The sequence below is a fragment of the Emydura macquarii genome, unplaced genomic scaffold (genome assembly GCF_026122565.2).
Source record: "Emydura macquarii macquarii isolate MOO-44397 ecotype Brisbane River unplaced genomic scaffold, CSIRO-AGI_Emac_v2 contig_1644, whole genome shotgun sequence".
Lineage (NCBI taxonomy): Eukaryota > Metazoa > Chordata > Testudines > Chelidae > Emydura > Emydura macquarii.
In genome coordinates this window covers 2,747,895-2,769,959 of record NW_027131781.1, presented here as the reverse complement: position 1 = coordinate 2,769,959, position 22,065 = coordinate 2,747,895, and the positions used below count along the sequence as shown (strand labels likewise).

The window sequence follows — 22,065 nt, the reverse complement described above, 5'->3', positions numbered from 1 at the left end:
AGTTCCAAGAAAAGGTGCTTTCCATCACACTGGCTGTGCATCGCTCACTCAAACCCCACCTCTAAAATCACTTACAAAGCTCAGAGGTTAGAGTTGGTCCTGCTCTTCTTATTTACATTGCTGCAATGCTTACGGTGCTGGCTACAGAGACATGGTCTCTGCCCCAAATCAATTCTCTGATGCCAAGACCCACTTGCTCAAACTGGGAATTTTGTTCAATTAGTAACGTGCGGCCCTCTGACAGCGACGAAGGTTCAGAGAAACGTTCCTGATTGTTACTGTATTTGCACGCTGCCATTCTTCAAAGCCAGCTAAGCGCAGGGTTGTCTCTGGACATGGTATATGATAGGAATAAAAGGGGTATACACACGGTGAGAGGCAGATTTGGAAGTCCACGTACCCCGATGATGGCATTCAGCTCTGTCATGGTCACTTGCTTGGCACGCTCAACAGCCTGGGCAACCTGCTGTTGGTGCTAAGGGAACAAAAGTCCAAAGCCACGTTAGAACAAGGAATGTTTCCAACCAGCGCCTGTAAAGAAAGCTCAAAGAAAGCCTGGCTAGCCAAGTCAAGCGACAAAGGGATCAACTGCCTGCCATCACTGCACTTGGGGAGTTTGCTCAGGACAATGAGGAGCCAAGGACTGGATTCAGCTCCCTTTGAAATCAACAGAAAGACTCTCTGGCTTCCGGGGGCGTTGAATTGGCCCCAAAAGGTGCCGGCTCTGGGCAGGACACAACAGAGCTGGGTGCTGTGCGCATTTCCTTTTGCTGCTCTCAAAACACTTTAGTCCTGCTCTGCAGGAATCCTGCTGTGCCTGCATCCTTGGCCTCTGCTAAACATAGAAGGCCAGTCGTGCCGCATTAGGCCATATGCGCAACCTGTTAAACCAGCCCGAGACCTTTTCCCACTGGTGCCCTGAGTCACAATTTGAACCTGAATCTCAAGAGTTGCAGCCCGAGCATGTCACATCTAACACAACCTCCTTTCACCCCCAGCTGACTTTCCAGGTTGTTCTCATCAATATCAGCACTATGTGAACAGCAGACAGTCAGACAACAACAATTAACATCCATTTCCTTATCTGAAGTATGAAAACGTCCTTACCTCTTGTGACAGAAAAGGCATGATTTGAGCTAGAATTGTGTTCAATCTTTTAGCAATCTCGGTCTAAAAAGAGGAAAAGACCACATTTAGTTCAGTCAAAAGTCACCTTGTGTGGACATGTCAGAAATATTAAAGCACTTAGAAACAATGAAGTAACAGACTTTTCTCAGAAAAGAAAAAAAAAAGTTTTCATCCCCAGAACAAACCATTTCTCTCTTTTCTCCCCCCTTCCATAGATCATGTGACATAATATGGAGCAAACTTTAAAGAGGCATCAAGAGTACATGAATATACATTCTCTAAATCCTCCAGGCCAGACACGTGGGGGAAATAAATGGTGGTTTATTTATTTATTTGTCAAATTTTGAATTCCTTTTCCTGACTGGAGCTAAACTGTGCAAAACAAGATGTGGAGACACTGAACCAGTTTCATGTTTGTTTGTGTTTTTTACAGCAATAGTCTCAAGGAAAAAATCCAAATGGTTAAAATGCTGATGGGAACAAATCAGCAAGGGAGTATGTGAAAAATGGTATTAGCCTGACGTGTCAGTTTCATATCAAACTCCCTGCAGCTGCTGCAAGAACACTGTGGTTACTCTAACAGCTCACTTAAAGGACAGCAACATCCATAGGTTTCTGGAACCCATTCACACAGCCACTTAAATAAGCTAGATTGTAAAGCATCACAGAGACAAACTTGGTTTTATTCACACTTTAGCAAATTAAGTCTCATCTCAGCACGGAGTCGCGATCCTTGTCCATTTATCTAGGCATCTAACAAAGCGTCTAATCACCATGGCATTTCTCAACTCATAAATTGACGTTTTCCACTCATCTGTTCACTTTAGATTATTACTTTATTTGAAAGGGAACTTTAAAAGAATCCCCTTTGTATTCAGATAGCTTATATCCACTTCTAAACTGGAGCTGGCTCGGAGCTTCGCTGATTGACATAATTCAGAAGATTTATCTGAACTTTTCTGTAGTGTTTGAAGAAATGTGCTTATGACAGTTCATTTCTTTCAAATGTAAAATGAATTCTGCATTCTCAGCTTCGATTATCTACCTTTGACAGCTTGTTGAGATCATATTGCATTCACACTGCTTATTGCCGAGAGTTATGTGCTGTCTTTAAAAAAAGAAAAGCTTTAAGTACAACCTCCACATGCTTAGATGGCTAGTTAGTGGTGAATCTTGGGTAGTGCTTGGAACAACTTCTGTTTTACTCTGATCTCAACTTTCATCAACCATTTTTTTTAAAAGTCATTTTAGTTCATTCTGCAGCCCTTACATTACATTCAAGAACTTCAGCCTGAAAGCATTTGCACCTGTCAGCTGACCACATAACTCAGAAGGTTTAATAATAATGTTCTCCACTGTCAAACTGTGGTTTTTGCAACGTCTGTTAACCTAAAACATTTTATTCAAATGAAAACCTAGATTTCATGAGTCAGCAGTTCATATTTTAAACTTCATGTTATAGAACTGATCCTTCACCGAGGTCCCTTTACACCACTCCGGCATTGAGAGGGGACCTGAAAAGGTGAGAGTGAATGTAACACATCCACATCTGGCACTGTAAAGGGGCCTTAAGCAGTGAAAAAGGGTCTTTGCATAGTCCTTTAATACACAGATAACAGACTTTATTTAAGCTTTCCAAAGAGGAGCCATCCAAGCTATAGGCCAGTTAATTGCCAAGTGAAGGAGTTATGGAACGGAAAAAGCAAAATGTTGCATTAGCTTTCCCAAGTTACATGCCTGTACCAAGCACAGCTCATGGGTCCCTCACTTAGGGCCTGCATGTAAGGGGGAAAACGATGAACGGCTTAACTACTACCAGACCTTGTGTGATCTTAAGGCTCCGAGGAAGAGATGCTGAAGTCCTATATCAAAATAGCTACAGCGCCACATTAAAGGGGTCAAGAAAGTGGGTTTTGCCGTTACAGCGTCAGTCCTGGGGGAGGGGAAGAAAGCTATGGGTAAAATTTTCAAAAAAGGTCTAACTTCTGCTTTCAAGAGTGACTCGGACACTTCGGCTCCTAGCTCTCAGTGGCAACGAATGGGACTTGGTCCTTTTTTGAAAGTTGTACGCAGGTGCCCAATTCCAGTGGCGTGTCCCGCAAGCAAGCGAGCGAGCGCTCACGTCTACGATGAGGAGCACGGTATAAACGCCCCGCCAGAGAAGCGCTCAAGCATTTAGGCATTGAAAATACACCAGCATTAGAGCCACCCGTCAGGCACCTGGCCTACTCTGAAACGGGGGTGGAGGAGGAAGAGCCAGTGCTCAACCACAGCAAAGCCCTGAGGAAGACACCCCATCGCCTTTCCCTGGTCCACCACCCAAATTTGACACCCGGCACAGCTGCAAGACTGCATTGTAGGCAACAGCTTCTCTGTTGACTGGATGGGATGCCACTCGCAGGAGGGCGATAGACATGAGATAGCTTTGCCTGACCGGGCCCTGCAGCGATCCCAGCTCCTGCCGGCCAAGGGACGCTCGCAGGCTTGGAAACTGGAGTCAGACAGTCAGTCACATGCTGTACTACTGCATGGTTACTCCACATGCATTCTAGCATTCAAACCCAAAGGGGGCATGGGAGTTCTCCAGACAACTGCAGGGGAGGGGGGAGAGAAAGCCCTGCAGTCCAAGGGTTAATATTGGCAGGCTTGCCCCACGAGGACAGCTGTTAAAACAGCTTTTGATCCAACTTAAACAGGGCTGGAACATCAGGAAGAATTCAAGAAATACTGCTTCAACAATGGAGGCTGGCCAAAAGCACCCACTGGAACACGATCAAACGTTTAGGCATGCCTTTTGATAATCCAGAGCCGCTGGTTATCAATAAAACAGAAATGATTAATTGGGTCAACCTGCGTCTCCCCTCTCTCCCCCTCTGCCCCCGGCACGCGGCTCTTTTAGCAACAAGATGGTCAGAAACGACCTTCACTCTTAGAAAGCTGCACGTAAGGCCAATAGGAATCGGCGCATGTTTAGCATCTCTGTGCCTTCCCCCGAGGCTTTCCAGAAAACTCTTGTCCCCCCTGAAACTGCCCAGACTCAAGCCCACGTGCCTTCCATCTAGCAAAGGCTTTTCTGGAGCACGCAGCCATGTAGTATCTAGGCCAGCGGTTCCCAACCTTCTCGAGTGCGCAGACATCAACCTCCAAACATTTCGCGGATCCCCCCACGCTAGGTTGGACATTAGGAAAAAGTTTTTCACTAGGAGGGTGGTGAAGCACTGGAATGGGTTACCTAGGAAGGTGGTGGAATCTCCATCTTTAGAGGTTTTTAAGCTGAGGCTTGACAAAGCCCTGGCTGGGATGATATAGCTGAGGTTAGTCCTGCTTTGAGCAGGGGGTTGGACTAGATACTTCCTGACGTGCCTTCCAACTCTAATAGTCTATGATTCTATGATACTCGTTGCATTTGAAATCGTTCATTTTCGGGGGAGGATGTTACTTTTCTTTTCTGCGGACCCCCCCGCCAATCGTAGCCTCGCGGACCCACCAGGTGTCTGTGGACCACAGGTTGGGAACCGCTGATCTGGGCACTTAACGTAGCAGCTTCAGAACATAAGAACAGCCACACTGGGTCAGGCCAATGGTACATCCCGCCCAGCATCCTCTCTCTAACAGTGGCCAGTGCCAGAGCTCGAGGGGGGAGCGTACAGAACAGGGCAGTTTTGGAGAGATACGCAAGTCTGCCCCTCCCGGCTCCTGGCAGAGGTTGAGGATCACCCCAAGCACAGGGTTACATCCCTGACCGTCTTGGCTAACAGCCATTGATGGACCTATCCTCCAGTTATACTTTGGGCCATCATAACATCCCATGGCAATGAGTTCCACAGGTTAGTTGTGAACTGTGTGTAAAGGTACTTTTGTATTAAACCTGCTGCCTATTAATTGCATCTGGTGACCCCCTGGTTTTTGTATCGTGGGAAAGGATAAACAACACTTCCTTGTTCATTTTTCCACATTAGTCATGATTGTATAGCCCACTATCCCATCCCCCTTAATTGTCTCTTTTCTAAACTGACCGGCCCTATACTTCTTAGTCTCTCCTCCTATGGGAGCTACTCTTCCATGCCCTTGCTCATCTTTAGTGCCCTTCTCTGAACCTTTTTCACCTATATCCTTTTTAAGATGGAGCAACCAGAAGGACACAGTATTCAAGGTGTGAGTGCAGCCTGGATTTATATAGTGACATTACGATATTGTGTCTTATTTTCTATCCCTTCCCTAGTAGCTCCTAACATTCAATTAGCCTTTTTGAATGCTGCTGTGTGTGTCGAGCTGAAGTTCTCAGAAAACTACTCAGGAGTAGTTCTGTCTTGACTGGTAACAGCTCATTTAGACCCCATCATAATATGTGTGTAGTTGGGATTATTTCTCCCCCCCCCCAATGTGCATTACTACTTTGTATTTATCCACACTGAATTTCATCTACCATATTTTTGCCCAGTCACCCAGGTTTGTGAGATCCCTGGGTAACTCTTCGCAGTCAGCTTGGCACTTAACTGTCTTGAATGATTTTATACCATCTGCAAACTTTGCCACTTCACTATTCACTCCCTTTTCCAGATCATTAATGAATCTGTTGAACAGCTCAGGTCCCAATCCAGATCTTAGAGGGGGCCGCTGCTTACCTCTCTTCATTGTGAAAACAGACCATTTATTCCTAGCCTTTGTTTCCTATCTTTTAGCCAGTTACTGATCCATGACAGGACCTTCCCTCTTATCCCACAACTGCTTAGTTTGCTCAAGAGCCTTTGGCGAGGGACCTTGTCAAAGGCTTTCTGAAAATCCAAGCACCTGGCTCACCCTTGTCCACATGCTGGTTGATGCTCTCAAAGAATTCTAACAGATTGGTGATTCGAGCTTAGCTTCACACAACATTACAAGGGCATGTCATTTGAATACGGGGCTCACCTTTTTATTTATTTATTTAACCATACTTTGCACGCGCGCGCGCACACACACACACAATTCAGTTAAACAACTTCCAAAATACTTAGTTAGAAAAAAAAACCCACACAGGAAAGTAGCTGGGCAACAATTTTACACATGAAGACAATGATTTGCAGGAGTCATAAGGCGCAGCACGGAGAGTCTGAGTAAAATGAAGGAAGATCACTCCAGCGAGCAGGTGTTGAGAGAAACTCGTGTCCTTTTAACATGGGTCCCTCTTTCCTTCCCAAAGAGCTGGGAAGTAACTATCTGCCCTTACACAGGTGGTGAGCTTGTCTCAAGGAAAAGTTCTTACACTGCGAAGAAAAACCCTAGTTTGTGGCAGTAGCATTGCAAATAATTTTACTCATCTTGCTCCCCTCCATTAAGATTAAAAAAAAAAAAAAAAAAAAAAAAGTCAAATGTTATTTTGGCATCACCATTTTATACTTCCAAAGCCACAGTGACCTTTTCTGAAAGTCTGTTTCCCCCTTAAGCGTCACACTCCTCAGATTACACCATGTGCTTTGAATAGCTCTTTCAGAGATCTTCTCTGCCAACGGGCTTTGTTTTGAATCCGAAGCCTCTTGAAATTACTCCATTCTGAAGTCTGTACGCACAAGTACATTCGCAATGGCTTGACAACACATTGTCTTAGCAGTCAGCCCACTGACGTTACAAACACGGTCAGCTGTATCATCATCTATTTGTATTACAATTGCGGTAGGTGCTGCACAAACCTAGCAGACAATCCCTGACCCAAAGAGGTTCTGCATCTACTTCACTCGCAAAGGTGGACGCCCATGCCGTTTCAGTTGACTAATCTGAAATAACTTTGCACCTTTCACAGCACTTGGTAAACATTAAGCTTCACAGCATCCCTAGGGGAAGAGAGTATGGCCCGTCTACAGAGGGTAAAGGCAGTCTCAGAAGTGTAAGCAACTAGTCTAAAGCCATAAATCTCTCCAGTGGCAGAGCCAAGACTAGAACTCCCCGCCTGTAGCCAACAGAAAGCTAACTTACCCCATCCTCACTAGCCGTTGGTCATCTTTATTTTTGTTACAAAGGCGATGCCACGAGAAGCACATCTGCTGGTTACATCGCGGTATGCAGAAATGGGAAATTAACCGAGGCAGCTGACATTTTCCACTCGGCCTCTCCATTGCCCTGCTGTAAACTTTGTGGGGTTCAATCCGAAGGGGAGCACACGTTTCACTTCGAAGCGGCTGTGGTACTGCAGATGACCACCATGGTGCCTTGCAGCATGTTAGATCACAAAATGCTAGTGACAGATAAGCCTCTTTAAAGACCCTTTTAGCCTTGGCATATTGATCAAATTATACATAAACTACATGTGCACCGTGTACATGTATGCCTTCAAACGAACTCTTTATGCAATGAGCACGGACTAGATTTCCTCTATTCAGCGCTCCCCCGGAGAGGTTCGGTTTTTGTTTTCACTGGCCTACCAAATCCGACAGCACAGAGTCCTCGTTGGACATGGACCCAATTGTTCATTGCAGACAGGACGAGACAGCTCTCTGAACATAAGCCTGGAGTGTTATTGCAAGGTTATGTTGGTGCAAAGTAAAGAACCCTTCACACTTTCACCCAATTCTGAAAGAGGGCACTTGTATGGGGGGAAAGGGGACACTTGCTTTCACTGAGAACTACTTCAGAGCTTTTCTTTGCTATTACCACATTTTTTTTTAAAAACAAGTTTTGCTTCGGTCTCCAGCAAGGATTTGGGAGCAAACCTTATGTTCCCTTTAAATAAATACATAAATAAAAAGAGCACGTTCCTTATGGAATTTAGAAAGAAAAAACCAGTAGCTGTATGAAACCTTATGTTTGCAATCTCTAGTTTTCTGTTCACATAAGGCTCAATAATCTTTAAATATTTGTTCACTTGAATTTTTCAGTTCCCAACCATATTAAACGGCGTTTGTCCCCGCTAAGGTTTAATCGGGCGCTAAAAGGGATCACTGGCTCGCCTAGAACAGGGGAAGGTTTCATGCATTACACCTTCCCAGTAACACTACCCATTCATCAACTTCCCTCCAAAGCAACGGAGCCCTCTCCTGAGTGCCACCGGGCAATTCCTGCCAAGAAAAATCTCAATTCATCTCCGTTAGATTGCCATGGCAACCTCAACAACCTAATCCCCTCAGAACATTATGCAAATTGCGCCTTTGCTTGACCGCAACAGGCTGTAAACCCATATTACCCATGCCAAGGCAGGTCATTACACTGAGTTTTCGGGCTGCCAATCTGATCAGCTCCACAAATTAACGCTGGATAAAAAGGACCTGGGTTTTGCAGGGCAGCGGGATGCAGCGAGGTGGAGAGTGGGGGAGGAAACGAAGGGCAGACAGATGCGTCAGCTGCTAAAAGTCTTGAATCACAGCAAGGCTAGCACACTTTATCAGGGCAGCTCTCGCCCGTTTCCACGTCTGGCTGCAGCTCCACGGCCTTCCGTACAGCCCTTTTGTTGGAACGGGTTGGGGGTTTTAACCTCTGTGCCAACAAAACGAGCACGACTCACAGCACAGAAAGAGAGAGTCTCAATTTTAAACCCACAGAATACTTGCCTGCCGCCATAATAACGTAGGCCGTGCTCCCATAAGCTAAGCCAGGCTCTGGCCTGGAGTCTGATCTTGGCTGGGAGACCTCGGACAAGTACAGCCAAAGCGCTGCGAGTCAGCCCCCTCCCCAGTCAGTGCCAGAGTTAACGAATACTGCAGGGCCCCAACCCAGCACTACAGGTGGTGCAATTTCCAGGAGAGGCGTCAGTCAAGGAGCTGACCACATGTGTTTCGTAGCCCACTGCATTTTTCATTCACACCAGATGCTAGTTTGAGTAAATTCTGTCCAAAAAAAAAAAAGGCAGCCACCCTCCTCTACTGTCTTGACTGGAGCGGTTATTCTTCACTTCCGAGAACAGCAGCTCAGCAGTGCAGAGCGACAGCTGCGTTTCGGCCACGGATGGGCGATCACTGCGTACACAGGGCCAGACTTGCTGCTGGGGTAAACAGGCACAACTCCACTGCAGTTTATGCCAGTGGCAAGTTTGGCCCACGCTCCAAAGCACTCGGCTCTGCTGGGGTGGAACAGAGACGGCTGGAGGGGCGGAGGCCTGGGTCAGAAGCTTGTGTCACGGCCATCTTTTGCAACCCTGCGGCCACTGCAGCCTGGCCTACGGTGCAGCAGGTAATTGGCCGCCTCTACACAGTCAGGCGGGGCTGGCCTGCGCAGGTACGCACGCACAGATGCTCACACCCCAGAGATCCAGGGGGTGCGTCTCAAACCAGGACCCGACACACAGACGCACGGGGACCGCACGGAACTCCGTCCAGCTGCGCCTGCAGCAAGGAGAAGCAGGGCTGCCGGCGTGGCTACCCGGGGAGAGGAGTTTTTAGCCGTGCAATTCAGACCTCAGGTGCTCCAGGTTTCAAAGACAGGGGCTTGAGGGAGGGGGCACCCCGCTGCCCAGGAGCCAGCTGTTGATTCTGAAGAGGGGAGAGGGAAGGAGCAGAGGGAGCAGATACACTGTTCCCAAGAGAGGAGAACAGGCCCTCCACGGGAGGCTAGACTCCTTCCTCTCCGTGCCCCTCTCCCGCAGGGAAATACACTGGACCCTGCCACTCCTCGAAACCAGCTCTAAGGAACTGCTTGGCTCTAAGAGGAGGGGAGCAGAGGAGGCTGGGCCCAGTGCTGCCGGAGGAGGGGAGAGCCTTTGGGAGCCTGGGGGAGCAGCAGCAGCAGAGGGACTTGGAGAATGAGATTCAGCTGAATGGAGGCGCTGGGAGTGAGAGGCTGGGGGCAGGTGGGAGGGGAAAGGTGCATAGGGAAGTTCACGTGGGGCTGTCGAAGGCCTAGAGACAAATCCAAGCAGTCAGGCAAGTCTTAAATCTGAATTAATTCTCCCCAGCCTCTTCCAGGAACCTGCCCTTCTACACAAGACCCCTTTCTGGTTTAGGGCTATAACCAGGGAGGGGGCGTTGGAGCCGCGGAAGGCAAAAGAGAACATCTGCACAAGTTATAAATCCTGCCCTGTCAAGAACATGCAGCCAGCCCTGCTACTCCTCTGCGAGTGCCTCAGGGGGAAATTACAGCCACCAGCTCTTCAGATGGCCAGAACGGCTACACGGGGCTCCCAGAACCCGCAGCACTTTACACCACAGCCACAAATGGAGTCTCCACTGGGAAGCTCCTTGTTTGTCAGTGTAATCGGTTTTCTGCACCCACTGTCATAAGAGGTTTAAACAAGTAACAGGACAACGTAATTACACTGTACGGATGGATGCCCTTACGGACGTGGCAATACTCCAAAGCCCATAACATTCTTTGTCCTCATCAGGTTCCTTTCCCAAAACCTCGTCTTCACCTTAGTGCAAGTAAGCGACCCTGCATTTCTAACCATCTAACCTTCCACCGGCTTGACCACCCGCAGATACCCTACCTGCATCAGTCCAGATAATGTCGGAGCATCCCTACGATGCAGGGTGGATACAAATCAAGGATTTATTTTTTTAAATTAAAAAAAAAAAAAAAAAAGTCCGATTTTTTTGATTTTTTAAAAAAATCATCCATAAAATACTAAATTTTTCTCTTGTTTAAAAATATAAGTTACTATTAAATCATCACAAACCTGCTAAACGTACACTGAACAGTCTCATAAAAATGAATTAATGGCTCTACTCTGTCCAGTCTAACTACCAGCTCTTCCTTCTTGGAAGTTCTGGGCTTTCAGTTTCTGTTTCTCAGCAGACTAAAGTCACATGTGCAAAGACAGACACAGGCTGGATAGGATTGCTGTTGTGGTGGTGGAGCTGGACCAAGCGAGGCGGAGGAGTTAGTTAAGACACTGTCTTAAAGGCAGAGAGAGAATATTTTCAGCGTTTGGTATTATTCACTCAATGCCACAAACATGGCAAAGATGAGCAGATACTTAGAAGAAGAAACGGAAGGATGCTCCTTAATAACATATGGCTGCAGTGTCCATTTAATGCATCTTTTAGCCAAAGACTTAAGTACGTCTCTCTCCAGGAATAAAAGAAAATGTTGGAAGTCGCAAAATACTGCCATAAGAATCGCTTTGCTTCAGCTTCACTGAAGAGAGAGGAGGATCCAAACTAATTCTCCCTCAAGATGTTCGATGGAATTCTGTGGTTGATTGTTTTAACAATTTATTAAGAACTGGCCTAGTCTCATAAAACTTTGTGAAGGAAACAGTGATAAAATAGATGGAAGTATCTCATCCAAAGAATCTAGTACAGGATTAAAGAGGAATGTAGACAATATGCTCAGTACACTGAAGCCTATATCCACAGTCTTAATTAACCTTCAGGGAAATCGTTGCTGCATTGCTGATGCTGTCGAAATTTGGAAGGCACTTCGAGACATTGAAGAAAGAAACACCTCACCAGGAAGTTAAACTGCAGGCAATAAAGAAGCGAATGGATCAAGCACTAACTCCACTTCATTTTCTTGTGAACGTTCTCAACCCCAGATATAAAGGTAGATGCCTAACTTCTGAAGAAGATGCTGCTGCCATGGCATGGGCATCACAAAATCACTCCTCAGTTATGCCAGTCATCATAACTTTCAGGGCTGGAGCGGAACCATTTAAATAGTACATGTTTACTGATGATGTTTTGAACAAAGTCACTCCCCTGAATTGGTGGAAATCATTAGCCAGGCACCTTGAAACAGAGTTCCTTCAGTTGCTAAGCCAACTTTTCACAGCAGTAGCTTCCTCTGCAGGCACAGAGAGAATATTTTCATCGTTTGGTATTATTCACTCAAAGCCAAGAAATGGACAGGGAGTTGAAAAAGCAGGAACACTCGTATTTCTGTTTCAGTCTATGAATAATAATGACAGTGGGAGTGGGAAAGATGAGAGCTAGTTGTAGAAGTGTTAAGGACAGCGTACATTTAGTGTTGTGATGACTTGTCTGTTAGAGTTAATAAAACTTGAAAATTAAAAAAAAAAAAAAAGTTTAAGGACAGCCGTCAGCCGGCAACTCAGGAGACTGCTGCAACTGCGAATGTGAAACATGTATGTAACATTTAAGATTTAGTTTAATAAAATATAGGTGGTGGTGTGTCTGTGTGTGTGATTTAGTTCTGACCATTCCTAATGTACTGCTGCTGCATCTGCAGCTTGATGAGTTTTATGTACTATTTCCTAAATTAATAAAAACCAAGTTATCTTAAAAAAAAAATAAATTACACAAAGTATACCCTCCTCGATGTTGTAAAATGCTGAATTGAGTGGTAAATTAACGTTTTAGTGATCAGATTTGCACCACTGTTTAAGAAATATATGAAGATGTATCAGTGGGGAACAAGATTTAAATCAGTTATTTTCTTGGTGATTTAAATCGCCTTGATTTAAATCAATCCACTCGGCTACAACGCACCTCCAAGCCATCCATGGCTCCAACCCAAACAATTCCAGTGCAATCCCTACCGCTGTCTTGCCCAACAGCGTATGAACAATCATATCGCCAAGTCAATTAGTCTCAGATTTTTCTGTGGTAAGAATATAGCAGGTTAGCATTACGCAACCAGTGAAGGTACCCAAGCTGGACTGCTCGAACATCACCGCAGATTCTCCTCCCAGAGGGACATGGCATCACTTTGCATCTTACTGCAAAAATTCTGACTGCAAAGGGACAGGATTTTAGCATACCATAAATACATCCTTGGGGTATCTCCGCTGACGTCGATGGAGTTGCCCCAGGGAGGAGTACGCTGTGTGGAATTTTGATACTTAACTGAAGTTACGAAAAGCAGCTAACGTGCACGCCCAGTAGCTATTTTTCAAACACATTAGGGCGTGCTGTACTTTGAATACAAGCACCTGAATGCATTGCTCCATGTATTTGACTGTGAGCCGCCCTATGCATTGATGGGATGCACTTTATAAGTTTAAATCACTGCAAGGAGGTTCAAAATAGCTTATTTTTGGTGGACCTATTTTGGCTCAAGTTTGCCAAAGGAATCCGAAGACACTAAATACAGGATAGACCAAACTCTAAGCTTACACACCAAAAGTCCCTCACTGAATTCAATCAGGGTTGGGGGGGAGGGAAGGGATTGTCATATGTATACAACTGAGGACAGACTTCAGTCCATTTTCTTTTACTAGTCACAATTTTAAGAAGGGTCTGCCAAAATATTGGCTTTTTCTAGAGCAGATTGCAACCTGGCGTTTAAACCCTTTAAAACCCACGGATTACTAGGGACGTTCTGCTTGCCACGTTGTCCGTGGCACTGCTATTCAGTGACTAACAAAGGAGACAAAAAGATGCCCACAAGAAAAAAAACTCTTACAAAACGATCTTTCCGTCTAACCGTGGAGTTTCTCCGGTTTAAGTGAAGCCAAGTTCTCTTCTTTGTTGAAAGGAAAGGTCTAACTTAGCAAAACATTCTCAATTACCCACAGCGTACAATTCAGACTGGTCTAATTTTATATCATTTGCTCTTCAGTAATCAGGGATTTTTGTTGCCATCTATGCCCTCCCACCCCTTGAAACCTTAATCAAAGAGGGAGGGGTGAATAAATACTGCCTGTGAAGCACTAGAAGCATTTGTTGAAACCAGGATATTGTCTCTAAGCACATGAAAATAAGGCCCTTCAGCAGTGTGGTTCTCACTCTGGTACACAATTATGGGTACTTTCAGCTGTCTAGCACTATTTCAAGTGCTCTCTCCAAGCAGGCTGTCAATGGCATGTTGAAAGCTATTTGCGGCTGGTATCATTATTAGCAAAGTGGAGAGCTGCACTGATGAGAATTAAATTCAGGGAGGGGGTGTGGAGGGGCGGGCCACAACTAGTCATTATGGAATTATCAGCAGCAGAAGGCAAACAAGGCTACTTTATCCCCTAAAGTTCAAAACAGGTACCTTTAGATCTGCTGCCAGCATTCCTGACATTAATACAAAACCACCACCAGGAGTTAAACATGGGAATTCATGAGCAAGCTGTCATGAAGGGTTAAAATAGCTGGAAACTATTTGTTTCTACCTTAAAATGTCAGAAAGCATCACACTAAGCAGTTCCTTGGCTTCTCAAGTGTTTAGCAAGTTATTATCTGGCACGCCTTGCTAACAAGGATGATGAAGTATACAGTGTTCTTGGAATATTCAAGAGGCGGGATTCTCTCATGAAAGTGTCAATATGGTTAAAATGTGTTCCAAAGCCAGTGTCTTAAGAGTTGAACTCTAAACACAAGAAATGCTTATGTGCTGAGCTTTTAGCCATTGAAACCGGAACCTAGGGTTATTTACCACTAAGTGTTCTGTCTCCCAACATGTGATTATTTGCTTTTCTGGATTATTCAATTAGATTATTTCAACCAAATCTTTCCAGACCATAAAAGCAAAACTGGACCAATAAAATGGATGCAATTCAAAACAGATGACAGAAAGAAAAAGAAAATACCTGTAAAACTGACTGGGCAGCAACTATATACTTAAATCCTACTCTGGTATTTCAGAAGATTGAATTTGGGTAACATAGCACTTTATTCACCACAAAAGATTGTGGCAAACACTCAGAGAAATTCCCTGAATTACATGCAATAGAGTGAGTGGTCACTTATAATTCCTCCCATATAGCCTATGGAGCCATTTATGAAATTACCTTTATTCTTATTTCACTTGGTGATTTGGTAAAGAGAAAAGACAGACACACACACTTTTAATATTCAATGTAGAAGAGATAATCTGTTATATAAGCCTACCGACAGGCAATCCCATTTTGCTTAAAGATGAAGTATCCATCAGTGTTTGTCTCAGGCAGATGTAATCACAAGCAGTCAAGTCTGGAGGGCAGGACACGGCATGAATAATTCAAGTACTCCAGTCTACTTGATTGTGTGCAGATAAACACAAGTCAACCGCTAAACAGGTCAGCTGATAAACTTGTTTGTTCAGGACTAGCCACCCTCCACCAGATGCACCCAAGACCCACACTGCAATTAGTGGTAGGATTTATTTTGTGAAGCCCTTGCAGTCAGGAAGAGTGACAAACCCTTTTAGATTAGACTTGCTCTTCTCTGCTCTGCGTTCTCACGCCCTCCATCCCCCTGGTGCCCCCTTTGCTCATTTCACTCAGCTCTGAGATGCAGAAAATAGTAGCTGAAATGAACAAATACAGTCTAAGAAGGGATGGTGGCTCTGTTTTTCTGCAGCACCAAGCACATCATTGGTGATCAAACAACAAAACCAGCTTCATCTCACAGAACCTCCTCAATTCTAGTATGAGGTTACTGCACACGATGCCAGCAGGGATGACAAAAGCAGTCAGGAAAAGTTCCACCCAGGAAACACTTGAAGAATTTTCTTATTTAGAAAATGGTGGAACACAAGACAGGGAACACCAGATACACACAGACGTCCCTGCTAGAATGGTGCCCCAAGATGTAAACACTTGTACATAATTAACATTGTTGCATTGTAACAGCACCACTACATCACACAATGCAAAATTCCACCAAAGGACAGCGGGCCCTTTTACTCTCTTGCAAAAACACAAACCACAACATTGTTTGCAACGTTACAGTAAACACAGGACCAGCAACTCCACCGCACAGTTCTGCCACTAGGCATTTTAAAGAGAAGAACTGTAATGAACACCTCAAATACTCTGCCTCACGAACCACTGCTAAAGAAGGTGGGTTTCGTTTTATTTCACTGCATTACAGACTGGAGGCCAGGATGGAGAACTAACTGTCCAATCTGCATCTCACAGAGGCCAGGCGAGCCTGGAGAAGCTGTGAGGTGTCATTTCCACCCCCTTCCTTCTCCTCTCCTGTCCCCCACTCCCACAAGTTTCCTGACAGTCATTATTGAATCAGATCCTTTCATATGGCCAGGTTGTAGTCAGCAACACTCACTGGTGGGGTATACACTTTATGTTTAGGCAAGTTCTGCGGGTTTCAGAGACTTTGAACATAAGAGGGAAAAGAGCAAAGAACTGAATACAGTACTTTGGCATCTTAGTTCAATACATCCTGAGATTTCCAAGAGAGGAAAAGAATTCTACAGTAAGTTGTATAGGCAAAACACGTCCTGTAATGAAAGCAGCATGTTTTGCTTTGTTCTTCTCCTTAAATGTATACCCATAAAAATGTTCAGAGTCTATTTTCCTCTTGATAGATGCATACAACTCCCATTGCAATGGGAAACAACTGTGCACCAAAAGGAGTCTATCACCCAAAGAGATCTACCTAGAAATGCTATCCTTACAGGTATCTTTGACCAAAAAATGCCATAGGCTCCCCAAAGCACCCCACCACTAAATCAATCAGAGCATCTCACCGTTCTTTGCACTTCCCCCTACACAGGTTGCTATTTAAAGAAGACGAGGCTATACTAGCTAATATACAGCTCTTTCACAGATGAATACAAATAAACTATCAAAACAGGTCGGTAAATCACAGGATTATTGCCTGTCAGAGTGGCAGCAGCAAAAGGAAAAAGGTATGGATAGTCAGCCTGGGAAGGAGAAATTTTGCAGGACTAAACACTTAGCTATTTTTGTCACTATTTAAAAATTATATATACCTAGCAAGTCTGTATGAACTGAAGGTGAGAAAAGATATAAATACGAAAGTACATACCTCTGTATTTAAATTAAGTGTATTATCTAGCCCGCTGGCAGTACCTTGTTATGTAGGAGAGGGTCCACAGGATTTACACATTAACAAAAACACTTGAGTCTCATTGGTTTGATTCATGAATTGCAAAAGATGTCACCTTATATCTTTCTTAAGTTCTTAGAACCACTTTTAAAACCAATAAGCAGCAGCAACACAAATAATCAGGTCTAATCTCAATAATAACTTCATTCCTTTAAGTTTTACCATCATGTGCCCAGCCTTTAGGCTCTTTAGCTTTAATCTTATCAAGGTAGCACATCACATTCTGCCACAGTCCTTCATGTTTTTCCTTTAGGCAAGTTATACATTAGAGCAGACAAAAGCTGCAAACATTTCTTCACTTTCCAGATGGAGGCCCTGAAACGTGGCTTTGAGCCACACTGGAGTGGATACCAATATCCGAGAAGACAATTTGTTCCTAAGTCAGACATTCCAGTGGTGTATTAATTAGAAGTCTGACCTGAAAGACTGTTGAGTTGCACCAACAGTCTGTATTAATTAGCTGTGTTTTTCATGTTTAATCATATACACAAGATGTCCTAATCCAGGTACACATCTCAGTAGGCGATGTTCACAGCGTTGCTTTCATCACCCCTTGTAAACAAATTAAAAGAATCTGAACTCTCTCCTCACATAGACAAAATTGGGGGATCTCCATCAACCTAATTTCATCTAGACTCGTGGTCAACAGCACCACACTGGCATAACACCAGCGATTTGAGCAGTTAGCTCTTATTTACCAGACTCAGACCTTCATTTTCAAGGATGAAGGGAGGGAGACAGGAGAGGGAGCAGAATCACTCACCTGTTTGTGCATTTCAATATTCAAACCATACGACATTTCATAGTACTGGAAAAAAAGCCAAAGAGAGAAAAGATTTTCCTTAATTTCACACAAGACCTTTACCAGAAAAGCATCATACCCAGAACTGGGCTTAAAGCATATTAGATGAGGAAATTTCAAATCATTATAGCCGTGAGCGTAGGGCTTAACTAGCACACATTTAACAAGAGAATACTTTTTTTTTTTCCCCATCTTCTCCCCAGAAGCTAGTTAGAAGAAACAAAGAACAGCAGAGCTGTGTGTGAAGAGTTAATACACTGCCGTGGGGCAAACCTCTCATGCTTTATACTTTCAGAGTTCTTTCTGCACTACGTCCTACATCTCTTCCTTCAGAATCAGGGAGCAGACCTACGCTCTTCCCGCATGCTCCGAAAATGAGCACTGGTCACGCTGAATTGATTCGAAATGCAAATAAAGAGAATCATCTCACCTATGGCCCCTTTAATGCAACTAGACTGAAAAGATTTCTGTAGCAACAAAAGAATCCACTTTCCTCAAAGGGACTCAGAAAGATGATGTGGTAACAGGCCTTCCCTGGCCTCAGGCAAAACAAGGAGCAGTCTGACCCCTGGCTCCTAACATCAGAACTTAATCCAAACACTCCAGGGTCAGAATGCTGCAAAATGCCTTCTACCGGGGACTGAAGTTTTAACTAGGCAACGATACAGACATGGACTCTGTGATACAGAGTCAGCAGAATGCCTGCCTCAAAATCCTCTGTGGGAGAGACAGTGGAGAGGGTTAACAGGAGACTTGTATTAGGTTTCCAATCTTTTTAAGTCTTTATCAAATATCTGGCTTGTGTCTAAGGACAGCAAACACAGCAGGAGACACAAGATGATCAGCTCCTGTCAAAACAGGGCAGGCAGAGACTGGCCACCAAAAGTACCCTTTATATACATCTCCTTAGAGGCCGGTTCACAACTAGCCAGCCAGATAACACTGAAAGGACAGGTGTAATGTTTAGAGATCAGAACTATCAAGCAGGCTACAGAATGAAGACAACTGGTTCTGAATGGGCCAATATTCATTTTAAGGGCATCCCATCACCACCAGCCCCTTGCCCATCTAACTGCTCCATTATTGGCCCATGCCATTCGCAGTCTGAGGCGAAATCTGATTAAAGTCTCTTACCATAACATAATGGCGCTGCATTTCGGTCTTCTCGTTCGCAAGCTTATCATACTCCACTTTAAGACTAAGAGGATAAAACAGAATAAATATATATTTAAGATCCCGCAGTGATGGAAGTGACAAGACGGTGGGGGGGGGGGGGAGGGAGAAAGAAAGAGAAGCACTGCCCATCTTGAGTAACACTTCTTAGAAATACGCCACCCAAGATCAGCAGGGTTTTTTGTTGTTTTTTTTAATAGCTTCTGAAAATTACCCCTTAAAACTGCCAGGTTTCTGCTCAATCAGCAGAGGTTAGCAGAAGTCTGGAAAGATGGGAAATTTTAGCAAAGCCAGAGGATAATTTTTGTTCCTTGCGGGATTCTGCACTGCAAAGCAGGAAGCTAGGGGAGGAGAGAGGGTTCTAGGAACCGATCAACGGGGGGGAAAGCCCCTGGGTGACAAATAAAGGCTCCAGGCAGCAGGGATTTGGAGGGGGGTTGCTGCAGCTCTCCGGATGAGCTCAGGAGACAGAGGGTTAAAATCTGGGGCAGTTCCGAAATGACAAACAGGGAGGAACAAAAGGAGCCTTGGGTGGCGATTGATGCTAGTCAACACAGAGTCATAAATTGTTCTTCTAAAGACATTTTAATACATGCTCTAGTGTGCACTTAAAATCTGTCATTAAACATTTAACCTTTGTGAGGAGGGGGGGGGGGGGAGGCCAGCAGCGGAGCGGTTACCTGTGATACTGGGCTTGCAAAAACTGGAATTCATCCTTAATCCGATCGCAGGATTCAGCCACTGTGAATTTGAAGCCCGGCTGCCCAGGCTGGTGGGGAGCCTGGGGGGACACAGAGAAGAAAGGAAGCGCTTTACAGACGGCGGGGAGATGCCTTGCCCGGCACTAGCTGCCCGAGAAGCCAGCCTCCGACCCCCCCCCCCCCCCAATAAACAGGCTCCAGCAGAGGACTGAGACCCCCCCCCCGAAGTTTCCCTGGCTGGATCCCTGGAAGCGGGGCACTGGGAGAGCCCCCTCCCCCCGCTGGCTGCTCCCCGGCTTGGTTCGGGGGGAGTGGGGGACCCCAGTCCCAATGGAGCACCAGCGTCACCGCGATGCACGGGCGGATTTACACACCCACCCCTCCCCCCCGGGGGAGATAAGGGGGGGGGCAAGAGAAAGGGGCCAAGGCGCGTCCGGGGGCGGCGGGGACTCACCGGGTGCCTGCCTTGGGGGTACATCGCAGGGGTTCGCCGGCCGCCGAGACACCCCCGCCCCCGCCAAGCGTCGTCTCCTCTCTCGGGCGAGGCCGGCCCCGGCAGCGGCTTGGCCCCGCAGCTGCCCCGGAACAAAGGAGGCGGCGGAGCGCCGGGCCGGGCCGGGCCGGGCCGGCTGGGTGAGTCTAGCGGGCGGGCTCGGTGCGCCTGGCCGGCCCCGGCAGCAGGAGCCGGGCTCTCCTCGAGCGGGCGGCGCACGTGGCGGCTGGCGCGACCCCGGGGCCGCTCCTAGGCATCCTGCATGCGGCTGGACCGGGGGGGGGGGGCTGCCTTCCCCCGGGCTCCGGCCCCCCAAGGCCGCCGGGCCCGCAGCAAAGCACCCAAAGCACCGGGGCTCCTCGTCGCTTGCCAAGATCCCCCCCCCTCCTTCCCTGCGAGGAAATCCCAAATCCTCCGGGACAGAAGAAGCCCCCGCCCCCCCCCGCCGGCAGCCGCCTTCTTCCCGGGCGAGGCGTGTGTGTGTGGCCGGCAGGAGAAGCGCCAGGCGGGGTCCGCCCGCCGCGATCCCGGCGAGGGTGGGTGGGGGGCGGTCGTCGACTCAGATCCTGGCCGGCCCCATAACTCCACAGCCCGGCGGCGGCGGGCGCTCAGCTGCTGCTGCTGCTGCTGCTTTCCCACCAGGCGGAATCCAGCCGGGCGGCTTCAAGCCGACGGGATCCCCGAGCGGGGCGGAGAAACCATGCTGCTCCCCAGGCTGCAACGGCGGCCGGATCCCCCCCCTTGCCTTGCCTTGCCTTGCCCCTCTCTGGCCGCGGCCAGCGCGCCCCGGGACCCCGGCGATGCCACCCACAGCCTGCAGGCAGGAGGCGCCGCGCCGCGCACACCGCACGAGGGTTTGCTGCTGCTGCTGCTGCTGCTGCCGCCCGCGCGCTAGGGAGACAGAGAGAGAGCGCGCGCCTCTCCAAATAGGGGAGCGAAGAGTAACAAAAAAAGAGCCAGCGTCCCCGGGCCGGGCCAATGGCAGCGCGGGGAGCCCACGTGGGGCGGGGGGAACTCGGGCGGCGAATGGGCGCCGGCCCCGGCGACGTCACAATGCCCTCTTGCGTCGGAAAGAAGGCTGGATGGAAACTAAAGTAGCAAACCCGCCGCCCGGCCCCGGCCCCGCGGCTGGGGGGCTTGAATCAGCGGCCCGGGCCGGGCCAGGCGGGCGGAGCGGAGCTCAGGGCCGGGGCTGGCGGGAGCGCTCCGCACCCGCCGAGGCAGGCGTGGGTAGCCGGCTCGGTGGGGCTGGAGCCGGCCTCCAGCTCGGAACGGGGGGGGGCGGGACCCTTCGGCAGCAGCGATCCGTCTAGAGCCGGTGCATCCAGGGGCCCCGGGCAAATGACCCGTGCTGGGCAGGCCCCGGAGCGCGGGGCTCCTCGCCGCGGACCTGCCCGAGCACAGCCCCCCCGCCCCCACCCAAAGAGCGAGGCGGGGGTGTTGTGCTGTGCTGTGTTGTGCGAGGGGTCCTGCCCGGCCCCCTTAGTGAGTGACCCGGGGAGTGGGGCTGGCACCCCCCGTGGGCAGTGAGCGATCGCTTCCCTCGCCGCCTGGGAACCGGCGTCTTCCTCCGCAGCGAGCGGCCCGGTTCGATCCCCGGCAACCCCCAGCCGCGCTCGAATGTTTTCACGGCTGCAGATTCAGGGGCGGTCAAAGGGTGACAAAAGAGTAAGAAAAGGGGAGACAGAACCCCCCCCCCCCCCACGGGCGGCTGGCGACGCACAGGATGCCCCCCCCGGCACTACAGGACGAGCAAACTGCCCCTTTGATGGGCCATGCTCCGCGGGGGGGGGGTGGGACACTGCCCTGGTGCTTCCCGCAGCGGGAACCGCCTTTCAGCCATCGCTCCCCGTGTCCTCCCTCCCCGTCGCTGCTCGCCGGGCTGAGCCGCTTGAGTGAAGAACGCGGGTCGCCTCATTCCGGTTCCACGCGCACCCGATCCGATTTGAACATCGGTGGGTTTACACGCCCTACAAAGCACGGCTTAGTGTAGCGCCGGGGAGGGGGGGACGGCTCAGGTTTTATCTGCAGCAGCCTTTGAGCGCCCCGTGTTCACACTCTGCTTTCGAGCATCTCCCTGCGCCCGGCCCGGCCCGGCCCGGGTAACACACACACACACACACACAC

General features: G+C 47.9%; 1 protein-coding gene across 13 annotated transcripts in view; it reads right to left on the bottom strand.

The window, feature by feature from the left end:
* Positions 1-21,509, bottom strand: part of TLE3 (TLE family member 3, transcriptional corepressor) — a 49,960-nt gene extending 28,451 nt beyond the window's left edge. For 8 of the 13 annotated variants that reach the window (XM_067555475.1, XM_067555479.1, XM_067555481.1 and 5 more), the window contains exons 1-6: positions 19,900-21,509; positions 19,425-19,525; positions 18,706-18,769; positions 17,533-17,577; positions 1,108-1,170; positions 401-475 (exon numbers count right to left, since the gene is read on the bottom strand). In XM_067555475.1, the coding sequence (XP_067411576.1) occupies positions 401-475; positions 1,108-1,170; positions 17,533-17,577; positions 18,706-18,769; positions 19,425-19,525; positions 19,900-19,923 (372 nt within the window). In that variant the 5' untranslated portion in view covers positions 19,924-21,509. Of the gene's footprint in view, positions 1-370; positions 476-1,107; positions 1,171-17,532; positions 17,578-18,705; positions 18,770-19,424; positions 19,526-19,899 lie in introns of all 13 variants that reach the window. The other 5 variants (XM_067555471.1, XM_067555474.1, XM_067555477.1 and 2 more) reach the window with 1 other exon arrangement.
* Positions 21,510-22,065: the final 556 nt, after the last annotated feature.